The sequence below is a fragment of the Cavia porcellus genome, unplaced genomic scaffold, assembly GCF_034190915.1.
Source record: "Cavia porcellus strain 051 isolate PalLab524CR breed Dunkin Hartley unplaced genomic scaffold, mCavPor4.1 scaffold_28, whole genome shotgun sequence".
Taxonomy (NCBI): Eukaryota; Metazoa; Chordata; class Mammalia; order Rodentia; family Caviidae; genus Cavia; species Cavia porcellus.
The window spans coordinates 9,949,432-9,968,078 of NW_026947511.1; the positions used below are offsets into that span (position 1 = coordinate 9,949,432).

General features: G+C 35.9%; 1 protein-coding gene across 2 annotated transcripts in view; it reads right to left on the reverse strand.

Moving 5' to 3' along the window:
- Positions 1-773: 773 nt before the first annotated feature.
- Positions 774-18,647, reverse strand: part of Lipf (lipase F, gastric type) — a 74,032-nt gene continuing 56,158 nt past the window's right edge. For both annotated transcript variants that reach the window (XM_063239495.1, XM_003473543.5), the window contains exons 2-10: positions 15,807-15,919; positions 15,516-15,633; positions 14,582-14,780; positions 13,369-13,478; positions 10,322-10,458; positions 9,273-9,419; positions 6,756-6,827; positions 3,257-3,328; positions 774-1,144 (exon numbers count right to left, since the gene is read on the reverse strand). In XM_063239495.1, coding sequence (XP_063095565.1) covers positions 908-1,144; positions 3,257-3,328; positions 6,756-6,827; positions 9,273-9,419; positions 10,322-10,458; positions 13,369-13,478; positions 14,582-14,780; positions 15,516-15,633; positions 15,807-15,908 — 1,194 coding nt within the window. In that variant the 5' untranslated portion in view covers positions 15,909-15,919 and the 3' untranslated portion in view covers positions 774-907. The remainder of the gene's footprint in view (positions 1,145-3,256; positions 3,329-6,755; positions 6,828-9,272; positions 9,420-10,321; positions 10,459-13,368; positions 13,479-14,581; positions 14,781-15,515; positions 15,634-15,806; positions 15,920-18,647) is intronic.

Below are 18,647 nucleotides of genomic sequence, written 5' to 3' on the forward strand. Positions count from 1 at the left end.
GTGTTAGATATAAGATATTCTCTACTCATTCATATTTAACTAATCAAATCTATGATAGCATGATGAATGGGAACAAAAAAGCTTAACTGCTAAAAATATGAAATCACAACTTTGAGTGTGTTAATAAAATCCTTTAGATAAAGCTGTCTGCAAATTTTGGAAGTTTGAGGCTTTATCTTTCTTGCATTAACTTGGTGGGAGTTGTACTTTATATTTTACTATGTCATTGGGAATATTTTTAAATCCTGTGGTTGACAGGGCAGTTGCAGTGATTTTAATATAGTTTAGTTTGTTGGTGCCTGTTTTGGGGTCCAAAAAATGAGGTTCTGTTGGTAGTAGTCATAGTAGTTAACTTTCTCAATCAAGGTTGGGGGTTTTACTGTTTTACTAAATGCCCTTGTACTCGCCTGTCTGAGAGGAGAAAGTGAGCTGACCTCAATCTGGTTTATTTCCTTGTGGGTCTTCTCAGGAGGCTAAACCTGAAAAAAGTAGTTGGAGAGGCCAACTTCATTAACAATAGCAATCCTTAGTGATAATTAAAAGCAGTTTGATCGGTATCAAAAGTACATAAAAGGAGTCTGCATTCAACACCAAGACTGTCTTTTGGCAGTAATCATAGTTAATGACTCCTAATCTGAGTTGAGAATAGAAATTGAATGAAAAGATTTGAAGATAATTTCACACTCCTGGTAATATGTCTTCTTGGGAATTTCTATATAAATTTCTAAGTGAAGATTAAACTTTAAATTAAAAATATCAAAATGCAAATGGAAAATTTTTCAATGCCAATTTATTTCTAAAGTCAAAACTACAAGAAGAAGCACTGAATTTTAAGCATTCCAGAATGCTACATATAAATGAAGAAAGCATATTGGAAAGCCAAATCATTTGTCCTTTAAATACAGAGCTAATTTTTATCTTCTACCATCAAGGAAACAATTTCATTATAAACTTCTTGAGGGGCATTCATTGCCCAGATAAAGTCCAAGTGATTGTAAGGAAGAATCTCCTTGTGGTAAATGAGATTGGAGAGTTTTGGAAGCAAATTTGCAACATCCCGGGGATCAGCCAACATGTCCTGGCCACCGTTCCACACTGCAATTGGCACACTCATGGCTGTCACGTTATAGTAGGGAGGCGTGCTCTAAAATACACAAAAGAAAGAGCCACAGTTTAGGTAACCACACTTAAATCAGGTATTTATTCTTTAGGTAGATTTTTGTAATATTAATTAATATAGCTTTTTAGTAAATTCTAACAATGAAAGTCCCCTTTATCTGTAGAGAAATTTAGACAAAATATGTTTTGGATCAAAATATGTTTTCTCACTGTAATGGGCCTATCAACCACCTGGAAATTTTGTTGAAGTGAAATCTGATTCTATAAACCAAGGGAAGACCTGGAGAGATGCCACCTTTGGGGGAATACTGATACTGTTGGTCTTGAACCATGATTTGAATTTCAAGGTTTTAGGAAATGATTCTTGTAAACTTAAAACTTAGATCTCAATTCAAACTGAAGGAAAAGATTTGATCAATTCTAATGTTGGTAATTCTGCTACTCTGAAGTATAAGCATTTCCCCCCATGTGATGTAAAATCTAAAAATGTTCTGAGTGATTTATTTTGGCTTTTTACGGACTCCACATTATGATAACCGTATAGGTCTATTGATTTATTTAAAGAGCTGTATTTATTTAATCCTTACCTGATTTTACTATGTATTGCTTCACATTCTGAGAAAAATTAACATCAACTCCCTTTTATATTTCTATAAAATCACCATTAATACATAGATTTTAAGAAGAACTATAATGCAGGGAAAAAAAACAAAAGAATTACCTCTAATTTTCCCACAATAAAGAGACAATATTGTTAAATTTTTTTATCACACTTTGGTGAATACTATGTTAAGTATTTCTCTATTTTCACTTATCAAATCGCCAACATGCTATAGAAAAACAGTTTATCATATATAATTATTCCTGGTATTTTTAGTGGTTTGTATTATATATCTTCATTTGTTAGGGAAAACAGTTTGAATAATATCTGTAATTATGAACCCACTTTCTTTTAATAATATTCCATTGTTCAAAGAGTTTCCTAAATACTAGATCTGGCTTTTAAATTACTGTCACTGTTTCAGTTAGTTCAAGGCCCACCTGACCTGTTATTGATTTGGTCAGAAGGAAGATGGACTTGGGGAAAGAGTATTACAGCTCTCACTAGTCCTCTAAGGTGAAGTCTTCCAATTATCCTCAGTGGGGCCCAGGAGTAATATTGTTCAAAACATGCCTGAACTTTGTAGCTATGAGAAGGTAATGGTCGGGAAAAAAGAGGTTTCAACAAAAGTTTGACCTGATAGTGTTCTGAAAACATTTTGTAATGCAAGGACATGAAATATGGGAGGTATTTTCTGTACACATAGAATTTTGTTACAAGAACGTATAAACCCCTCCTGAATTGTAATTCACAGAGATAGATGAAAATACAATAGCGTTCTTTTGCTACTACTTGTATAGAAAACCTTGGAGAAGAAAGGGTTACAAAACAATGTAGGGGATACTTCCTTTGCTCCGAATTAGTCAGAATAACATGAGATTTTACCTTGAGCATGTCAGTAAATCATATCATTAACTCTTTGAGTCTGGGTAGAGAGATGCAGATATTATTACCCAGACTATTATTAATCACCAATAAGATGAACTCCTAAGCTGGGTCCTTCATATTACAAGGGAGAAGACTGTTCAATATGACTGCCTGAGCCACAAGGCCCATGCCTGTTGAAAAATATTTCCAGCCTTGACTCTCAGACATGCCTTCTTTCTCTTTTTCATGGGATTATGTTGCTATTTAACTGTCAGCTCCTTTAGCCTGTCAACAAAGGAGGGGGCTTGAGAAAACTAGAGATTCCTACTCTATCATGTGTGGTTATAATTATTAGCTTATTATATCAGTTGATTCACATCAAAAAGGGGAGAGAAGCATGCTGGAGGACAGGGTTAAATAGCCAGCCTGTGCAGTAACAATGGGTGAAGTTAAGTCCTGGCAAATCTTTCACATGTGGTGTTTTGCTAGTTTGAGAGGAGGCGAAAGGAGCACATCTCTGGAGCATGGCTGTACAGTAGTATGGAGCAGTAGGAGACCAGGCATCAGCATTTCCTTGAAAAATAGATATATAGAGAGCATAACTTCTTGTTTAACCTTTTCTCTCTTTGTCTTTCAAAATGTGAATAATTTCAATTTTAAGAAGCTTACCTGATTAAAGTGTAACATGTTCTGATATGGGCTTCCCCAGTCAAAAGCTTGAAATTTTCCAGACCTACACTCCTATTATAGAAAAATTGAAAACATAAAGAAATAGAAGTTATTCTTAGAAAAATTGAAACCATAAAGAAATAGAAGTTATTCTTAGAAAAACTGAAAACATAAAGAAATTTATTCTTACTGTGGGAAAAATAAAATTCACACGTTGTGAAGTAGTTTATCTTCAGTTTAAACAATTATTTAAAATCAGTTTTCTCACTCAAAGTATAAATTATCAGTCATGTAGCACAAGGACTGTATGCAAGTTCAAATGCAGTTTTGCATGAAATAATCTTTCTCACATGTGCCAAGTCACATATACCATTCTTTGCTACCCAAAGCACTGTTTTCATAAACTTTCATTCATTTGAATGCATAGCTATTTTCATATGATAATCATATGCCAGAAAACTACCCATAAGAAGCATTTGACAGAATGTCTTACGAATGTGCTTTAGGCCTTTTCTACGGCACAGGCAGAGAGAGTCAGCAGATCCATCCCTGCCTTCCGCTGGCAGGCATCTTCTGCTGGCATCAGACGGCCCTTTCCTATGGGTGCACAGAGAAGGCAGAGAGAACCAGACAGATCTGCCTCAGCCTGCCAGGCACCACCAATGGAAGGCCCTTTCCTATGGGTGCCCACTGTGGGCAGAGAGAGCCAGCAGATCTTCAGCTCTGCCTGCAGGGAGCTGCTACCAGAAGGCCCTTTCCCAGGGCAGCCAGTGCAGTCAGAGAGAAACAGCAGCTCTGCCTTCTCCTGCAGGGAGCTGCCACCAGAAAGTTCCTCCCTTCAGGTGGCCAGCAGGAGCAGGGACACACAGCCAGGTAAGCCCTATGTACTCGTAGGCCATCATTGGAGGCCTTGGTTCCTTCAGTCAGCCATCATCACCCAGTAGCAGAATCAGACAAATACATCCCTGTGTGTCCGCCACCATCACAGGAGTCCCAGTATAGACACACCGGCTGAGGGAAGCAGCCCCACTTCCACACACCCCTTATCATCAGGGAAACTCCAGTGTAGCTTCACAGGTCTAGAGAAGCCCACTCCATACCCTGCTACCTTCTTGTAAATCTGGAATTAGAGGGACCCTCTAAACTGTCCAATCCCTCTACAATCTGAGAGTCAGCCAATGTGGGAAGTGCCTGGGACCCCACAACCATCTTTTAGGGAAGAACTCAAGAGAATGTCAAGACAAAGGAGCAAAAGGCAATATCTAACCTCTAACTGACACAGAAAAAGTCTGGGAGATACAATCATGAAAAAAAATGGAAGTCACACGCCTGAAATCTCTGAGAGAACAGCGACTGAAGTAAGGAAACAACTTCATGAGACTATACAAGCAGTCAAATCAGAAATGATGTTTCAGGTAAAAGAAGAAATCACAAACATGTTGAAAGAATTGCTCAGCATGTCTAAAGAAGATACAGACAAAAAAGAGGAACACAGGAAAATGATGGAAACCTTGAATGAATATAGAAAGGAATTACAATGCATGAAACAGATTCAAAGAGAGATCCAGGAAATTAAAAATACAGTCAAAAGCTGGCAAAATCACTTAAAAGAGACTGAGGATAAACTTTCAAACCTTGAAAATAGGATTGCTGCTAGTGATCATGAAAAGAAAGATTTCTTAAAAACAACACAGAATCAGGAAATAACTCAGTGACTGCAAGATGATGCAAAGAAGCATAATTTAAGAGTAATAGGTGTTGGTGAAGAAGCTGGGGTCAATACAAATGAAATTAAAAGGTTATTTACAGAAGTAATAGAAGAAAGCTTCCCAAACATGGGGAATGGATCTGGCATGCAGGTAAGGGAAGCATCTAGAACTCCAACTAGCCATAATCAAAGTAAATCTACACCCAAACATATAATAATCAAGATCCCAGAAGTTCAGCACAAGAATAGAATATTAAAAGCAGTTAGAGAAAAGAAACAGATCACCTACAAAGGAAAACCAATCAGAATCTCAGAAAACATCAACACAAACCATCAGGTCAAGACGACTTTGGAGTGAAGTGTTTCAAACTCTGAAAGAAAACAATTTCCAACCCCGACTGATGTATCCTGAAAAACCATCTTTCAAAATTGATGGAAAATAAGATACTTCCATGATAAAAGACAACCAAAGGAATTCATGACTACCAAACCAACCCTACAGAGAGTGCTAAAGAATATTCTAGAGAGAGAGAAAGATGACCATGGTTCCAGGGACAGCTGCAAGGAGGATCACCAAATAGGGCCGGCAACTGACTGAAGGGGAAAATAGCAGAAGGATAGCATGGCAGAGACAATGCAATATTTGCTGGTTGTAACCATTAATGCAGATGGCCTCAGGTCAGCAGTAAAAAGAAACACAAGGAGAGCGGATCAAGAAACAAGATCCATTGATATACTGTGTACAAGAAACACATTTAAATCAAAAGGAAATTCATAGACTGAAAATCAAAGGAGAGAAAACAATTGCTCCGACAGGAAACCAGAAAAAAAAAGGGGAGGGTTCATCAATCACAGAATGGATAAGAAAGATATGGTATTTTCATGCAGTGGAAAGCTACCAAGCTATAAAGTAGAATAATCTCAAGGCTCCTGTAGGTAAATGGACCCAACTAGAGATCATATTCATGGGTGAAACAGTTCAAACTCACATGTGTGAACCCTAGCATTAATTTCTTATTGTCTTGTCTTGAACTCTTGTATTGCTTTTACAATTTTGTTAGGTTTGGCTTTGTCTGTCTTGTTTTGTTAGATTTCACTCTGTCTGATGATAGGGGTAGCTATTTTGAATATAATGGAATATATAGTGGTAATCTTAGTTTCCTATTATATTGCTTTGAAGTCTTATAATGTTTCATTCATTTGTTTAAATGGTTTTGTCCTGTTTTGTTTGATTTTATTATGTGTGATGGTTTGTACACCTATTTTGAAGAAAATCAGACATTAGAGTAGCCATTGCTAATTTCCTATTGTCTTGCTTTGAAGTCCAATCACACTTCTGTTCTTCTGTTTTGATTGGTTCTATCATGTTGTGTTTTACTTGATTTTATTATGTGTGATGGTATGGACAACTTTTTTGAGGAAAATGAGATATTATAGTAGCCATTGTTCATTTCCTGTTACCTCGTTTTGAAGACCTGTAATGCTTTCATTCTTTTGAATGGTTTATACTATTTTTTTATGTTTGCTATTATTGTGTGTGAAGGTATGGTCAACTATTTCAAGGAAAACAAGAGACATTATGGTAGCCCCTGATGATGTCCTGTTGGCTTGTTGTGAAGTGCTGTGTTGCTTGCATTGTTCTGTTCTGATTTGCTTTGTTCTGTTTTGTTTTCTTTTCATTTGTTTTATTCTCTTTAAAATAAAAAAAAATTTAAAAAAGAATGTGCTTTAGGTAAAGTTCAAATGTTCAGAACCACAAAATAAGTTTTAACAGCTTTGCAGCAATGATACCTGGGCCCAGTGAAGAACGTCTTGAACGGAAGTTCCTGCTGGATTATGTGATAAATACACATCCAGGCGACTCTAGAATCAAACATAAAAGCATACACATGCATAGTTAGACACATATTTGGTTTATGAAAAGCAGCTAAAAATCTAAATTCTGTTTTGCTGATCAAGAGTTTCAGGACAGCTTTTACCAGAAGAGCAGCAGAATTTGGGTCACTTGAGATTCAGCAAAGTGCATTGCATAATCCAACTCTTTTAATTTGTAGGCACTTAATCAAGACAGTCTATTTTCTCCATCTCATCAAAAGGAAATTGCAATTAAAGGAAGTTTAGAGAAATACAGTATCATACAGAGGGTACTGGGCCAGAGAATTTAATCTAGAACCCTGAATCTAAGTTCTCAGCTTTTTATTCTTCTCTACCAAGTGCAGTAAATTAAATAATTACAAAATGGGAATTAAACATTCATACAGAGGACTCTTGCTTTGAATAAGGTTAATATATATGGGATGTGGTGCATGATATATAGTATACATATACGTATTGTTTACTGTGTATCATATCTATGATAGTCATTATATGTATGTGTATCTAAGTATAATACTCCCTTGGAACTCTCATCCAGCCACTTTTTTCTGACCCCCTAAAAATCCCTTCTCAGATTGTGTAGCTTAATTAATACTGAGTCTTACAGTATAGACAAACTCAAATAATTAACTACCATTATAGGGGACTTTCTACAATAAGTATTATGCAGAAGATTAACTCTCTAATTCTCTTTGTCCCTTGTGTCTCTAGTTTGCATCTTTTAGTCATAAAACTTGTTGGTGGAATACAGTAATTTAATACTGCCTTTTCATGATGTGATAAGGATAGGCTGTTCTGTTCACTCACATATGGAATAACAAACATTCCCAAAATCATTGAGAAGGACTCTTTTGTAAGAGAAGAAAAAGGAGGATTCACATCCTAAGTGGAAATAAAAAAATTCTTTATAGATGACGATCACCAATGAGAAAAATCTAGATTTCCTTGAGCTCCATGAAACCAGGAGTCATATCTCTTTTTCACCTGTGCTCTTCAAAGAGTTACAGCATTTTCATGGAATTATACCTTTTTATCAATGAACTTGATTTTCTTAAGGATTTAAAGATATAAACTAAACCAACAGTTTTGATTAAGGTAGTTGTCTATGTATAATTATAACAAAAACTAGATGATATTACTGTGGGAGGCCATCAAGCCATGTTCCCTTGAGAAATTAAGCCTTTGCCTTCATCTTTACTTGATCTTTACTTCAGTCCTATATGTTGAGATATGCAGAACTGGCTATTTTGTATTAGATCTTCCCTTAATTGACCAAAATGATGTGATCAAGTCTGGTTGAGATGCCAATGTGTCTCATTGCAGCATGCATGGAAGAATTGTCCCCCCACTCTCCACTGATGGCTGAATGGAGGATTGAGCAGGAGCCTGTGAGAGTCCAAGGTTAAGACATGAGACAATATCTCAAGTGAGGAAATGGGACTACCTTCCTGGCAGTAAATGTGTCAGTCTTGCATACATCTTGCACACTAATTGAAGGACTCCTGTGCCTGGTGCTAGAGTGCCCTTTTTGTCCTTTATACTCCATGCCTGCAAGGTTTCTCTTCCATGCACTTTGTTGTAATCCCCACCCAACTCCCTGATTAATACCAGTAAAAGCCATGAACACTCTGACTCTTGGCTCTTTGCTTCACTGAATACAACTGGTCATCCCAGAACCCCTTCAACTGTGGATCTCTCTGTCTTTTTTCATCCATGTGCCACATTGCCAGCGGGGAGACTGAACCCTCTGTAGAGATTTCTGTATATTACTACATCCTTATACTGTATCTATGTGTCTCACATAAATTTGCTATTTAGAGCTTCACACCAACATATTTTGTGGATGAAGAAACCAAGACAAAGGAGATGAAGTCAATTCCAAAAGTAGGATTTGAGCTTAGGCTGACCCAAATTCATATACTTAATTATATGATACTGCATTTTCTCAGTCAGTGCAAAGCAAGTGGAAATGAAGATCAAGAATATGGGCAAGTTGTTGAATAAATATTGTACTAAAATATGTTTTATAAAATGTATAAGAATGACTAGCAGCATTAAAAATACTTAAGAAATTTCTTCAGTGCCTAAATATAATCCTTGTTGTGACACCAATTTAATTAGATGGTTTTATGCCTTCCATCACAGAATTTAAATGCCACATCAATTGTGTGGTTGGTCACAAATGAACACTGAGATTTTTTCCCTGATCGCTAATTATTTACTTGGGGAGCAATTCAGGTGATAGCAGAGTGCAAGAGGCAGATGAAATTGGGAGTGATAACTTGTGATTACTCTTGGATTAACCACGATAGCATGAACACAATTCTTAAGCTACTTCTAGTTCTTATAAAATACTATTTCAAAGTGATGATTAAAAAGTAATGAAATATGTTCATCAAAAGATTTAAAATATAAATTGGAATGTGTACAAACCGTGTTGAAGTTTTTACTGTCAAAGCCACAGAAGATAAATAAGGCATTGCGGCAAAGACGATCCACCATCTCACGAGAACATATCTCAGTAGCAAGAAGTTGATCAAAGAAATTATGTGGCATAAACAGTTTTTCACCAAATATGAGCTGAAAAATAAAAGAATCATTAAAACATTGCAGCAATCAAGCTTCAAAACAAGACTCAATTATCTAATCTACTTAGCAAGTTTCTTTCAGGAAATGATATTTTCTTACCATAGGAGGAAAATTTTATTACATTTCATATTCTAAGATGAAACCTCATAAAAGAATATTTCTCTGTGTGTGTGTGTGTGTGTGTGTGTGTGTGTGTGTGTGTGTGTGTGTGTTGGTTTCAGTGGTGGAAGAAGCAGGATACTAAGCACTGAAAAGAAGTAAAAATTCTTAATTAGCTTAATTAGCTATTGTGCATGCCCATTCACCAAAGCATTTAACATTTATTGTTTTTCTGAAATCTAATCTATCACCCTATAAAATCTCAATTTAAAGGTGAAAAAATTTTTACAGGAAGAGCTCTTAGGAAAACCAAGAGTTACTAATTAAAGGATATCAAAGTTTTTTCACTCAATCATTTATTTCTTTTCTCTGTTTTGCTTTTTCTCTTCTTTTCTTTTCTTTCCTTTCCCCAGTTTTCAAGGCCTTGGTGGGTTATGCTTCTGTCACTATTTCGCTTTGCCTCCGTTCCCCATCCTGCTACAGAGTGCAGTTGTAGCCTTGACACATCTGTGTAGAGTGCTTGGTAAGGGAAAAGTCTGTTAAGCATCAGAAACACCAGCAGGCATTGGTGACCCACATAAAGTTAATGAAGAGTAAAGAAGTAAGCGGTATCTCACAGGCTGTAGAGGGGATTCAAATACGGTCACTGCTACAAAGAAATAATATAAGCATCTACCGCCACATTTTGGATTATAAACATTTTTCCCAGCACATATTTTGTTCTCTTTTCATCGCTTTGAAATCCATGGGAAATTATGCATTTTAGATTCAATTAACTAACGCAAATCACATACCTTCAAGAGAGATGTAGGAACATATGAAAGCTTTTTTAAAGGGCTTGTCACATACTTAACAGTCGCCACTGGAGCTAATGCATAAAAGGTTTTGACTTTTTTAGCCAATGTGGGATTGGTAGAGAAAGCTATAAAACCTGAAATAGAACAAGAAATGAGTGAAGAAGGTATACATGTATATGTGTTTTGTTTTAAGAAATATTACATCTTGTACTTACTAAGGAGATATTTGAGACAATCTGTAAAATTGCCATTTCTTCTTGCTTGTATATTCATGAACATAGTTATCATAATTTTAAAATCAATAGTGTGAAAAAGAAGAATGGAAATTATTCAAAAGTGAAAAAAAGCTCAAAAAGTAGTAAATTTGAGTTATTTGATGTTAAACGATTCTATTAACTTCAAAGAGACCCAAGGGGAGGTCAAATTGCATCTCAATAATTTAATGCCCCTAAACCTATCAATCTGTGTACTCAAGAAAAGTCAGTACAGTGCAGTACACTGTTTTCTATACATACCATTAAAAGAATCAAAGGATTAGATTATGGATTAATATAGACTTCCATCCAAAAATGGTTGCTTTTTTTACTGTTTTCGAAAATAAAGAAAATTTTAATCACTGAGAAAATTTCCTATTTTTTAACAAATGACTCCGAGTTGATGTTGACCATGTATCACTGATACTTCCCCCCAGCTTGCCTTTTGAGTCAGAGGCTGCACTTTAACCCTTGCTATAGGGAAGAGTGTGACTGAAACTCAGCTGTGAGATGTCTCTTTTTGCTTCTACTGAAGAGATCTGTTTCCCCAAGATTTTATGCATCCTTTAGATTTGATGAAAAATAAGAGGTCCAGATATAAACCCTGGGCTACACCTTAATGTAGAAGAAGAAAAAGAATCAAGAAAAGAATTAGGAAATAATGATATTGATGCTACTACTACTACCAATGATAATAATAATAATGTGGCATTAAAAAAAGCTGAAAGAATCCATTGTGGCAAATGCCAAGAGGAAGAAGTGCTTGAAGAAGGAAAATGCTGCATTTATGGAAAAGGTTACTGAGAAATCAAATGAAATGAAGTCTGAGAGGTAATCACTAGATTTAGCATGTACAAGTAGTAGAAAATTTCTGTAACAGCAATTGTGATAGAAAAGAAAGCACAATGAAGTGAGTTAAAGAGACCAGCAGAGAAGTCATATGGGAAGAAATAAGACGGAAGAAATAAGGAGGGAAACGGGAAGTTGTAGGAGAGAAATCGTGAGTGTTTATCTGCTGGCCCTCGCTCCTAGCGGATGCTCCTCCTTCCTACCACAAGTCTACGTTTTGGGATGTCCACAAAGGGACACACACAGGAACGTGGGTAAAAGTTGTGGTGGAAGTTTGTGAAACTTCTCCTCCAACTGCGTGTTCATCCCAACGTAATGATTTCAACTGTAGAATTTTAGACTCCTAAGAGCAGGGGTAGCATAACAGGAGGTAGGGGGCCCAAGAAGATGAGGATGAACTCTCAGGACACTTCTTGGAGAACCAATTTCAGAGAAATGGAAAAAAAAAAAAGAAAGAAACAAGACCAGGTAGAAGGAGAGGGTGGGCTGTGAAATAGTCCCAGAAAGGCCTCAGTTGGCCGTGTACAATATAGCTCATCAAAGTGAGGCTGGCGGACCTGGCCTTCTTTCCTACTTCTTGACTTCTTTTGCCTCATCAAATCCACTTCTTTGGTCGTTACATTCTGTTTCATGTACTGAAGACACTTGCTTTGTATTTCTGCATCAGTCTTCTCCCTGGACCCAGGTTTGTGCATAACTGACTGCTTTGCACTGCTGTCCAGTCCCTAATAGGCACTTACCAGTGTTTCAGCATAGTTCATTTCTCCTCCTACACTAGCCATCCCATAGCCTTCCCCATCTGGGCTAGTAGCTTTTCCATTTTTCCACAGACCCTGGTGCTCAGGACATTATCCATTGAAATTATCCTTGAGTCATCTTCCTTCTCTGAACTTCTTATTCAATATGTCAAAAGATCTTGTTGGTTTCATCTCCAAAATATATCCAAAAGGTGTATCTTTTCCCTGACCGTGCATCATTACTTCTACAGCTACCATTACCCGCTAATTCAGGTCATCATACTCTCAAGTGTGAATTAGAGTAAGAGTTCTCTAACTAGTGCTCTGCTCCTGCAATTTTTCCCTTCACCATCTGAAGGGACCCTATTATGGATCCTGAAATCCCTCTATTCAAATTCAAAATCCTCCTGTGGTTCCCCCCACCTGCACAAAAACTGATGTTCTTAGAACAGCCAAAGCACCCTGAGGAGTTTGATACCCCCACCCCGTCATCTCATTTGCTCCTCTGTCTGTCTCAGTATATTTATCCACACAAGGAATAGCTCATGCAGTTCCTTGAACATATGGGTGCTATCCAGCTTTCGGTATTTTTCACTTACAGTTCTGTTTGCCCAGAACATCAGTCTGCCAGGTATGCACATGCCTTTCTCTCTGGCCTCAGCCATGTGTTTATCTAGAGGATCTTTATTTGTGTTCTCTATTTAAAATTTCTTTGAATCTCTGATACCTGCTAATATTCTTCCCAGTTTACCTTTTTCTATATAATGACAATTTGGGGTTCGTAGTTTACTTTGTAACTTTTGTTACTTCCCAGTCTCCTTCCCCACTAGGGTATAAATGGTATGAAGGTAGAGATTTTAATCTATTTTATTACTGTTTTCTTTAGATACATGATTGTCAAACACTCTCCATAAATATGGTTGGATACATAAAATAAATTCAGTTCAGATGCTAGAACATGCTTACTTGAGAGTCAGATTGCCTGAGCTAGTATCTGTTGATCCTGTCATATTACCTTGGACAAATTATTCATGTCTGTGCTTTGTTTACTCATCTATACAATTGGAATAATATTTGTCCTTGTACCATTTGGTTGCAGAGGCATTTAATTTTATAATAAATGGAAACAGTGTAGTCATAGTCCATCATCACTGGGAAGGAGTCTGTAAGAACTGATTTACCTAGTATCAGTGCCTTTACTTACCAATGGTGGTGCCCTGAGAATGACCAACATAGTGTAACTTTTCCTGTCCAGTTTTCTCTACAATGAAGTCAATTGTGGCTGGAAGATCATATTTAGCCATTTCATCAAAGCTACAAGAAAATATCCAAAACAGAATATATTTTTACTATAGTTTCTAAAATTCATGCATATTTATAAAGAAGACTGTTTTTATTTGAGAATTGGAAAAGTAGTTTCTCCAAACATTTCTGCTTATGAACCATAGTGAATGTCAGATGCCCTTTGAGGTGGCTTCTTCTAAACAACTGACATCATTTCTGAAGCTTGAAATTGTGACTAAAATCTAATCCAAATAAGATAGTATCTGTAGTTGGGAACTATTTGCATCCTTTAAATGAAATGTCAGATTTAAAAAGCATTTGCATGCTGTATTCCATTGCTATTTAATATGAATCCTATCCTTCTCTATTATTGTTCTTCACAAATCAGTTAAAAGGCTAATTTGAAGATGAAAACTTTCCAGTTTAAATTTTTTCAGTGGCTTCTCACTGCACAGCCTGATAAACAGCATCTCTAGTCATCTCTCAGGTCACTCTCCCTCTTCCTAACCACGCTAGCCACTGTGAGTTCCTGCCAGATCCTAAAACTTTTTTGCACCAAGCTACCTTTCCAAAGAAACCACGTGTAGTTCCAAGTGCAGATTTCAGCAGCTGAATTCTCTTCTGCTCTCTGTCTCCATCAGTAACCCAGCAATAAGGCACAAGTGGGCTGATGACAGGGAAACCTTTGATTATCTCTTCGTGATGCCTAAAGCTTGTTCCTTAATGATGGCACAGGTTGTTCTCCCAACCCCGACTAGGTTTAACAAGCTCTGGAACCCACACAAATGCTTATTTTGGAATTTGACAGGGTCCTTGTTTTCAGATAAAAATCTTTGTGTATGTATGTCTATGTGTATGTGTGTATGTATGTATGTCTCATCCCACGTAGAAAAGCATATTAGAGATCCTATCATAGTGGTACTAAGATCATGAGAAGTTTGAAAGAAAAACTACCTTTTCAATGAGGTATACAAAAGAATCCAAAAAGAATCAGAATGATAAACATCTTTCTTCTCTTCCTACTTGGAGTGTACTTTGTTTAAATGAGATTGAATTAGGAATGAAAAATTTGTATGCTTTCAGAACCCAAAGTTTATTTTCAATTGCCCATTTTTATTGTCTCTTTTGTTTACCTGAAAGCCCAGAATTCCACTGAGTTTGGCGAGTAGTACAAATTCCTCCTAGACCAGGTGTTACCCCTGCTGTTTCCCAGCCACACATCAAAACCAGCGTCTGCCAAGATGAAGGCCAGGCTATTGTTGGGTAAGTTTGCGATCCAGTTTGTGGCTGATGCTAGGAAACCATGCTGCAGAAAGGCCACTGGTCTCTGGCCTAGAGAAGAAAATTGATTAAAAGCTTTATAGATTTATTCTTTACCCTAAGATAAACATGTGAAGAGAGTAGAACACATTTGCTGAGTTGAACATATTTGGTTATCTTATCTTTTCTCACATTGTTAGTTTCTAAGACATTAAGGTTTATCAATTTATCCCAATTATATCTCAATAATAAAGCTATTAAAGTCTCAGGAAGTTGAACACTATGCTAATTTAGGTGGGCAACCGGCAGTAAGTTTTATTCTTTTGTATGTCACAATTTTTATACAATGAGAAAAAGAAAAATTTTAATAGAACAGAAATGACCCTTCTTCGTTAGACAAATGGGCCTCAGCTGCCCTCCTATTCCAACTATCTCCCAACACATCCCGGATATACTCTTCTTGATCGTCTAGCTCTCACTGAGTTACTGTGTCTGAGAGTAAACTTCCCTTGACTCTCTGAGCTCAGTTAGATGCCTTCCTCGTGACTTTCAGTTCAATAATCAGTAGTTTATTTATCTGTCTCATTGGTTTAATAATGATCTCCTTATGACTTAGTTTTTGTTGCATTTCCAGATTTAACAAGCATTAATCCTTCAGCATAAATGAAAGAAGGCAAAACAAGAAAGAAAGAAAGAAAGAAAGAAAGAAAGAAAGAAAGAAAGAAAGAAAGGAAAGAAGGAAGGAAAGGGAAGGGTGGGAGAAGGAAAGAAGAATACAGGGAAGAAAAAAGAAAGGGAAGGTTATACCTCTATTCTCTGAATTTTTCTTCCCATAAGGAATTCTGTAGATTCCAAGAATATAACCATCTTCAGTCACAACATCGTATTCTTCACTTGGGTATCCCCAGTAGGAAATCATTTGACTCTGATGAGGAAAACCCAGTGTTTACATTTTGACTTTTAAAAACATCTAATGAATAGATATTATTACTATTATTATTAATTGGCTATTTAAAAGTTTAAACCCACTGTGATTCTAAATCATAATACCATCTCTTATTTTTGCAGGGTTTTCTCTTCCTGTCCCCAGCAACTTACAATATTCATATTCACTTCAGGACTGTCAGCTACTTTTCCCAAGAAACCGTGTGTGGTTCCAAGTGCAGATATTAAACTTGTCACTGTTAGTAGCAACCACATTTTGGATCTACCTGAAACAAAAGAATAATCAGTGGCATGGTTAATTCATTGCACTTTCCTAATACTCACTTTTGTGACTATTTTTCCTGCATTCAAAGTAGAGATATGTTTGAGTTTGATCATATTCTGTTGGACAACTAACTGGAATGTGTGGATTTCAACAGATTTACCTTAATGTTTAACATATTTTCACTCTTTGATTCCTTTAGTTTAAAAACATTTCCTACTTTATGTTTAAGACATATTGAAGGAATTTGAATTGAAAAAATCTTACAACTATTGGGCAAAATGTTCTTCTCATGTTTTATTTTTAAAACTTTTACCAACTTACTTTGAGAGCCCAAAATGAGAGTGAGGGTGTTTTATCTACATAATGCCTCTAGATTTAATTTTAGTGTAACATCATTTTGTCTTTCATAATGCTTTTTAAATGTTACTTACAGCACACATTTTCTTATATTTATTCATGTTAAATCATTATATGGATTTGTTGATTTATTCATTAAGGGAATTCAAAATTTGCCATCAATTCCTAAAAACATCACTATAATTGCAGCAATGTGAATATAATTTTAGGTTTCTTAAATTTTCTTGCTGAAATGTTATCACAGTGAAATTAGGTAGCCTTGAAAATTATAAAATCAGTAAAGTATTGGATGACTTGGTATATTTTTTCACAAGTATTTATCAGCAAAAAGGAAAATCAGTGTCATTATTTGAAAAAAGATCCAAATTTTCTAAATCAATCCTTGTGCTTGCATACTATACAGTGAAAAATAGCCACCCACTTCTTAGATAACAGTAATAATTTTAAGTACACTGAATTAGAGATATTATATAAATGAACACAATTACTCCATCAAAATTTTAAATTTTTAAATTATAAGGCAAATCAGGCCAGCAGCAATACAGGTCTGTGATCAAATGTACTTTTTAGATTTAAAATATCCCATTTGATGATCTTATTGATCCTTCATAAAAACTAAGTTGATTTCTGCTTAAATAGATTTCTGCTTAAACTGACTTGCCAATTTTAAAATTTATAAACTTTGCATATCCACTTGTGGTCCATGTGGCAACTTCCCAACATTTTCTCAGACAATAAGTAAGTACTCAATAAACTTACTGGCATAGAGCTAGCTTTTTGTTGTTGTTTTGTTGTTACATTTCATTTAAGTTTTTGTGTCAGGAATTGAACTCAGGACCTCACCATTTGCCAGGCAGATGCTGTGCCACTGAGCTATATCCCCATCCCTAAAATTTCATTTTATAGAGTTTCCTCTCTTTAACGGAACAGTGCCATAGTACTCTACATTTCTGATCTTGTATTAATAATCACCTGCTTCCCAGCACAGATAATATTTGACATTAGATTCAGAACATCTAAACTCCCTTCTGTGTTATAATCACCAATTGTAAGTTCAAAAATCTTCAGATATTAAGCTTATAAAAAAAAGCCTCAAAAGTTAACTAATACTTGGTCTCAAAGATTCTAAGGGATAACATGTGAGATACTGCTTTAAATAAAATCATTTTTAAAGTTTCTGAAATACATCACCTAATAATTATTTACTGAAATATTACTGTATGAAACAAGCAATACAGAGAGGTAGTGTATGAAAAGATTTATTGTGTATAATGGACTTGTAAGACTGGGTCGTAGCACTCAAGTGTAGTTCTTTGCAAGGGGTGACTTCTCAGTTGCCGACAACATCTCCACAAAGCCTTATAAAGTCACTTGTGGCCCATTTAGCAAGTGCCTGACTTACTGTAAAGTCAGACTAGAACTCTTTACACTTAAATCTGACCCTCTGATCTAATCATTTTGCCATTTATTTAGGATAGAAATTATATTTACCAATGTGTCTTAAAAAGGAGTTTTTAACTAAACATATCTTTACAGTGAAATTTAAGGAAAGGACAAACTGTTATGTAGAGACCAACCAGCAATGCTCAAAAAGACAGATTAGAAAGTTTTAAGCAAGTCTCTTAGAAACACACAATTTTATACTCTCTATTCCTTCCATTAAGTAACCTGTCATTTTAAAGTGATAATACTTAAATATAGTTTGAATTAAAGGGCATCCCAACAATCCAAGTCAACAATAAGGGCTCAAAAATACACATTTCTTGATATTATTATGAGCATTAATTACAATAAAGATTTTTAACATTTAGGTATCCAGTAAAGATTAATAAAAATAGCTATCATTACTATCATTATATTTAATTATCATAACAACCATGTTAGGTAGATAACACGGCATTTCCTGTTTTGCAACAAGAAAATACACAGAGGACTTCCCCAAGAATGCTGCAAACAGCTGAGCCTACATTTGAAAATAGATCATCTATTTCCAAAAATTGTGATTTTTCTTCTTTACTAGAATGTTTCTTTAAGATGACCTTAAGCTGGCTTTAGCAGGAATACTAGCAGTATTCTCAGAGAAACCCACACTATGTGGCCCACACTTCTGTGCTGAGTGGTTTATAATTTGAAGAAATATATCAGTGGCCTTTGAAGTTAAGCAACATTACTAACGTTGACTAAATTAAAAACAGTTGACTTGGGTATATGAAATTATTTGATGTAGTATATCAATGCAGCCAATTCAGATGACATTATGCCAAGGACTGGCCTATTTCATTGATTCTTGTCTGTGTGATTTTTTTTTTGTCTTTTTTCATTTTTTATCTGTACCAGGGATCGAACTCACGACCGCCTGCTTGCAAGGCAGG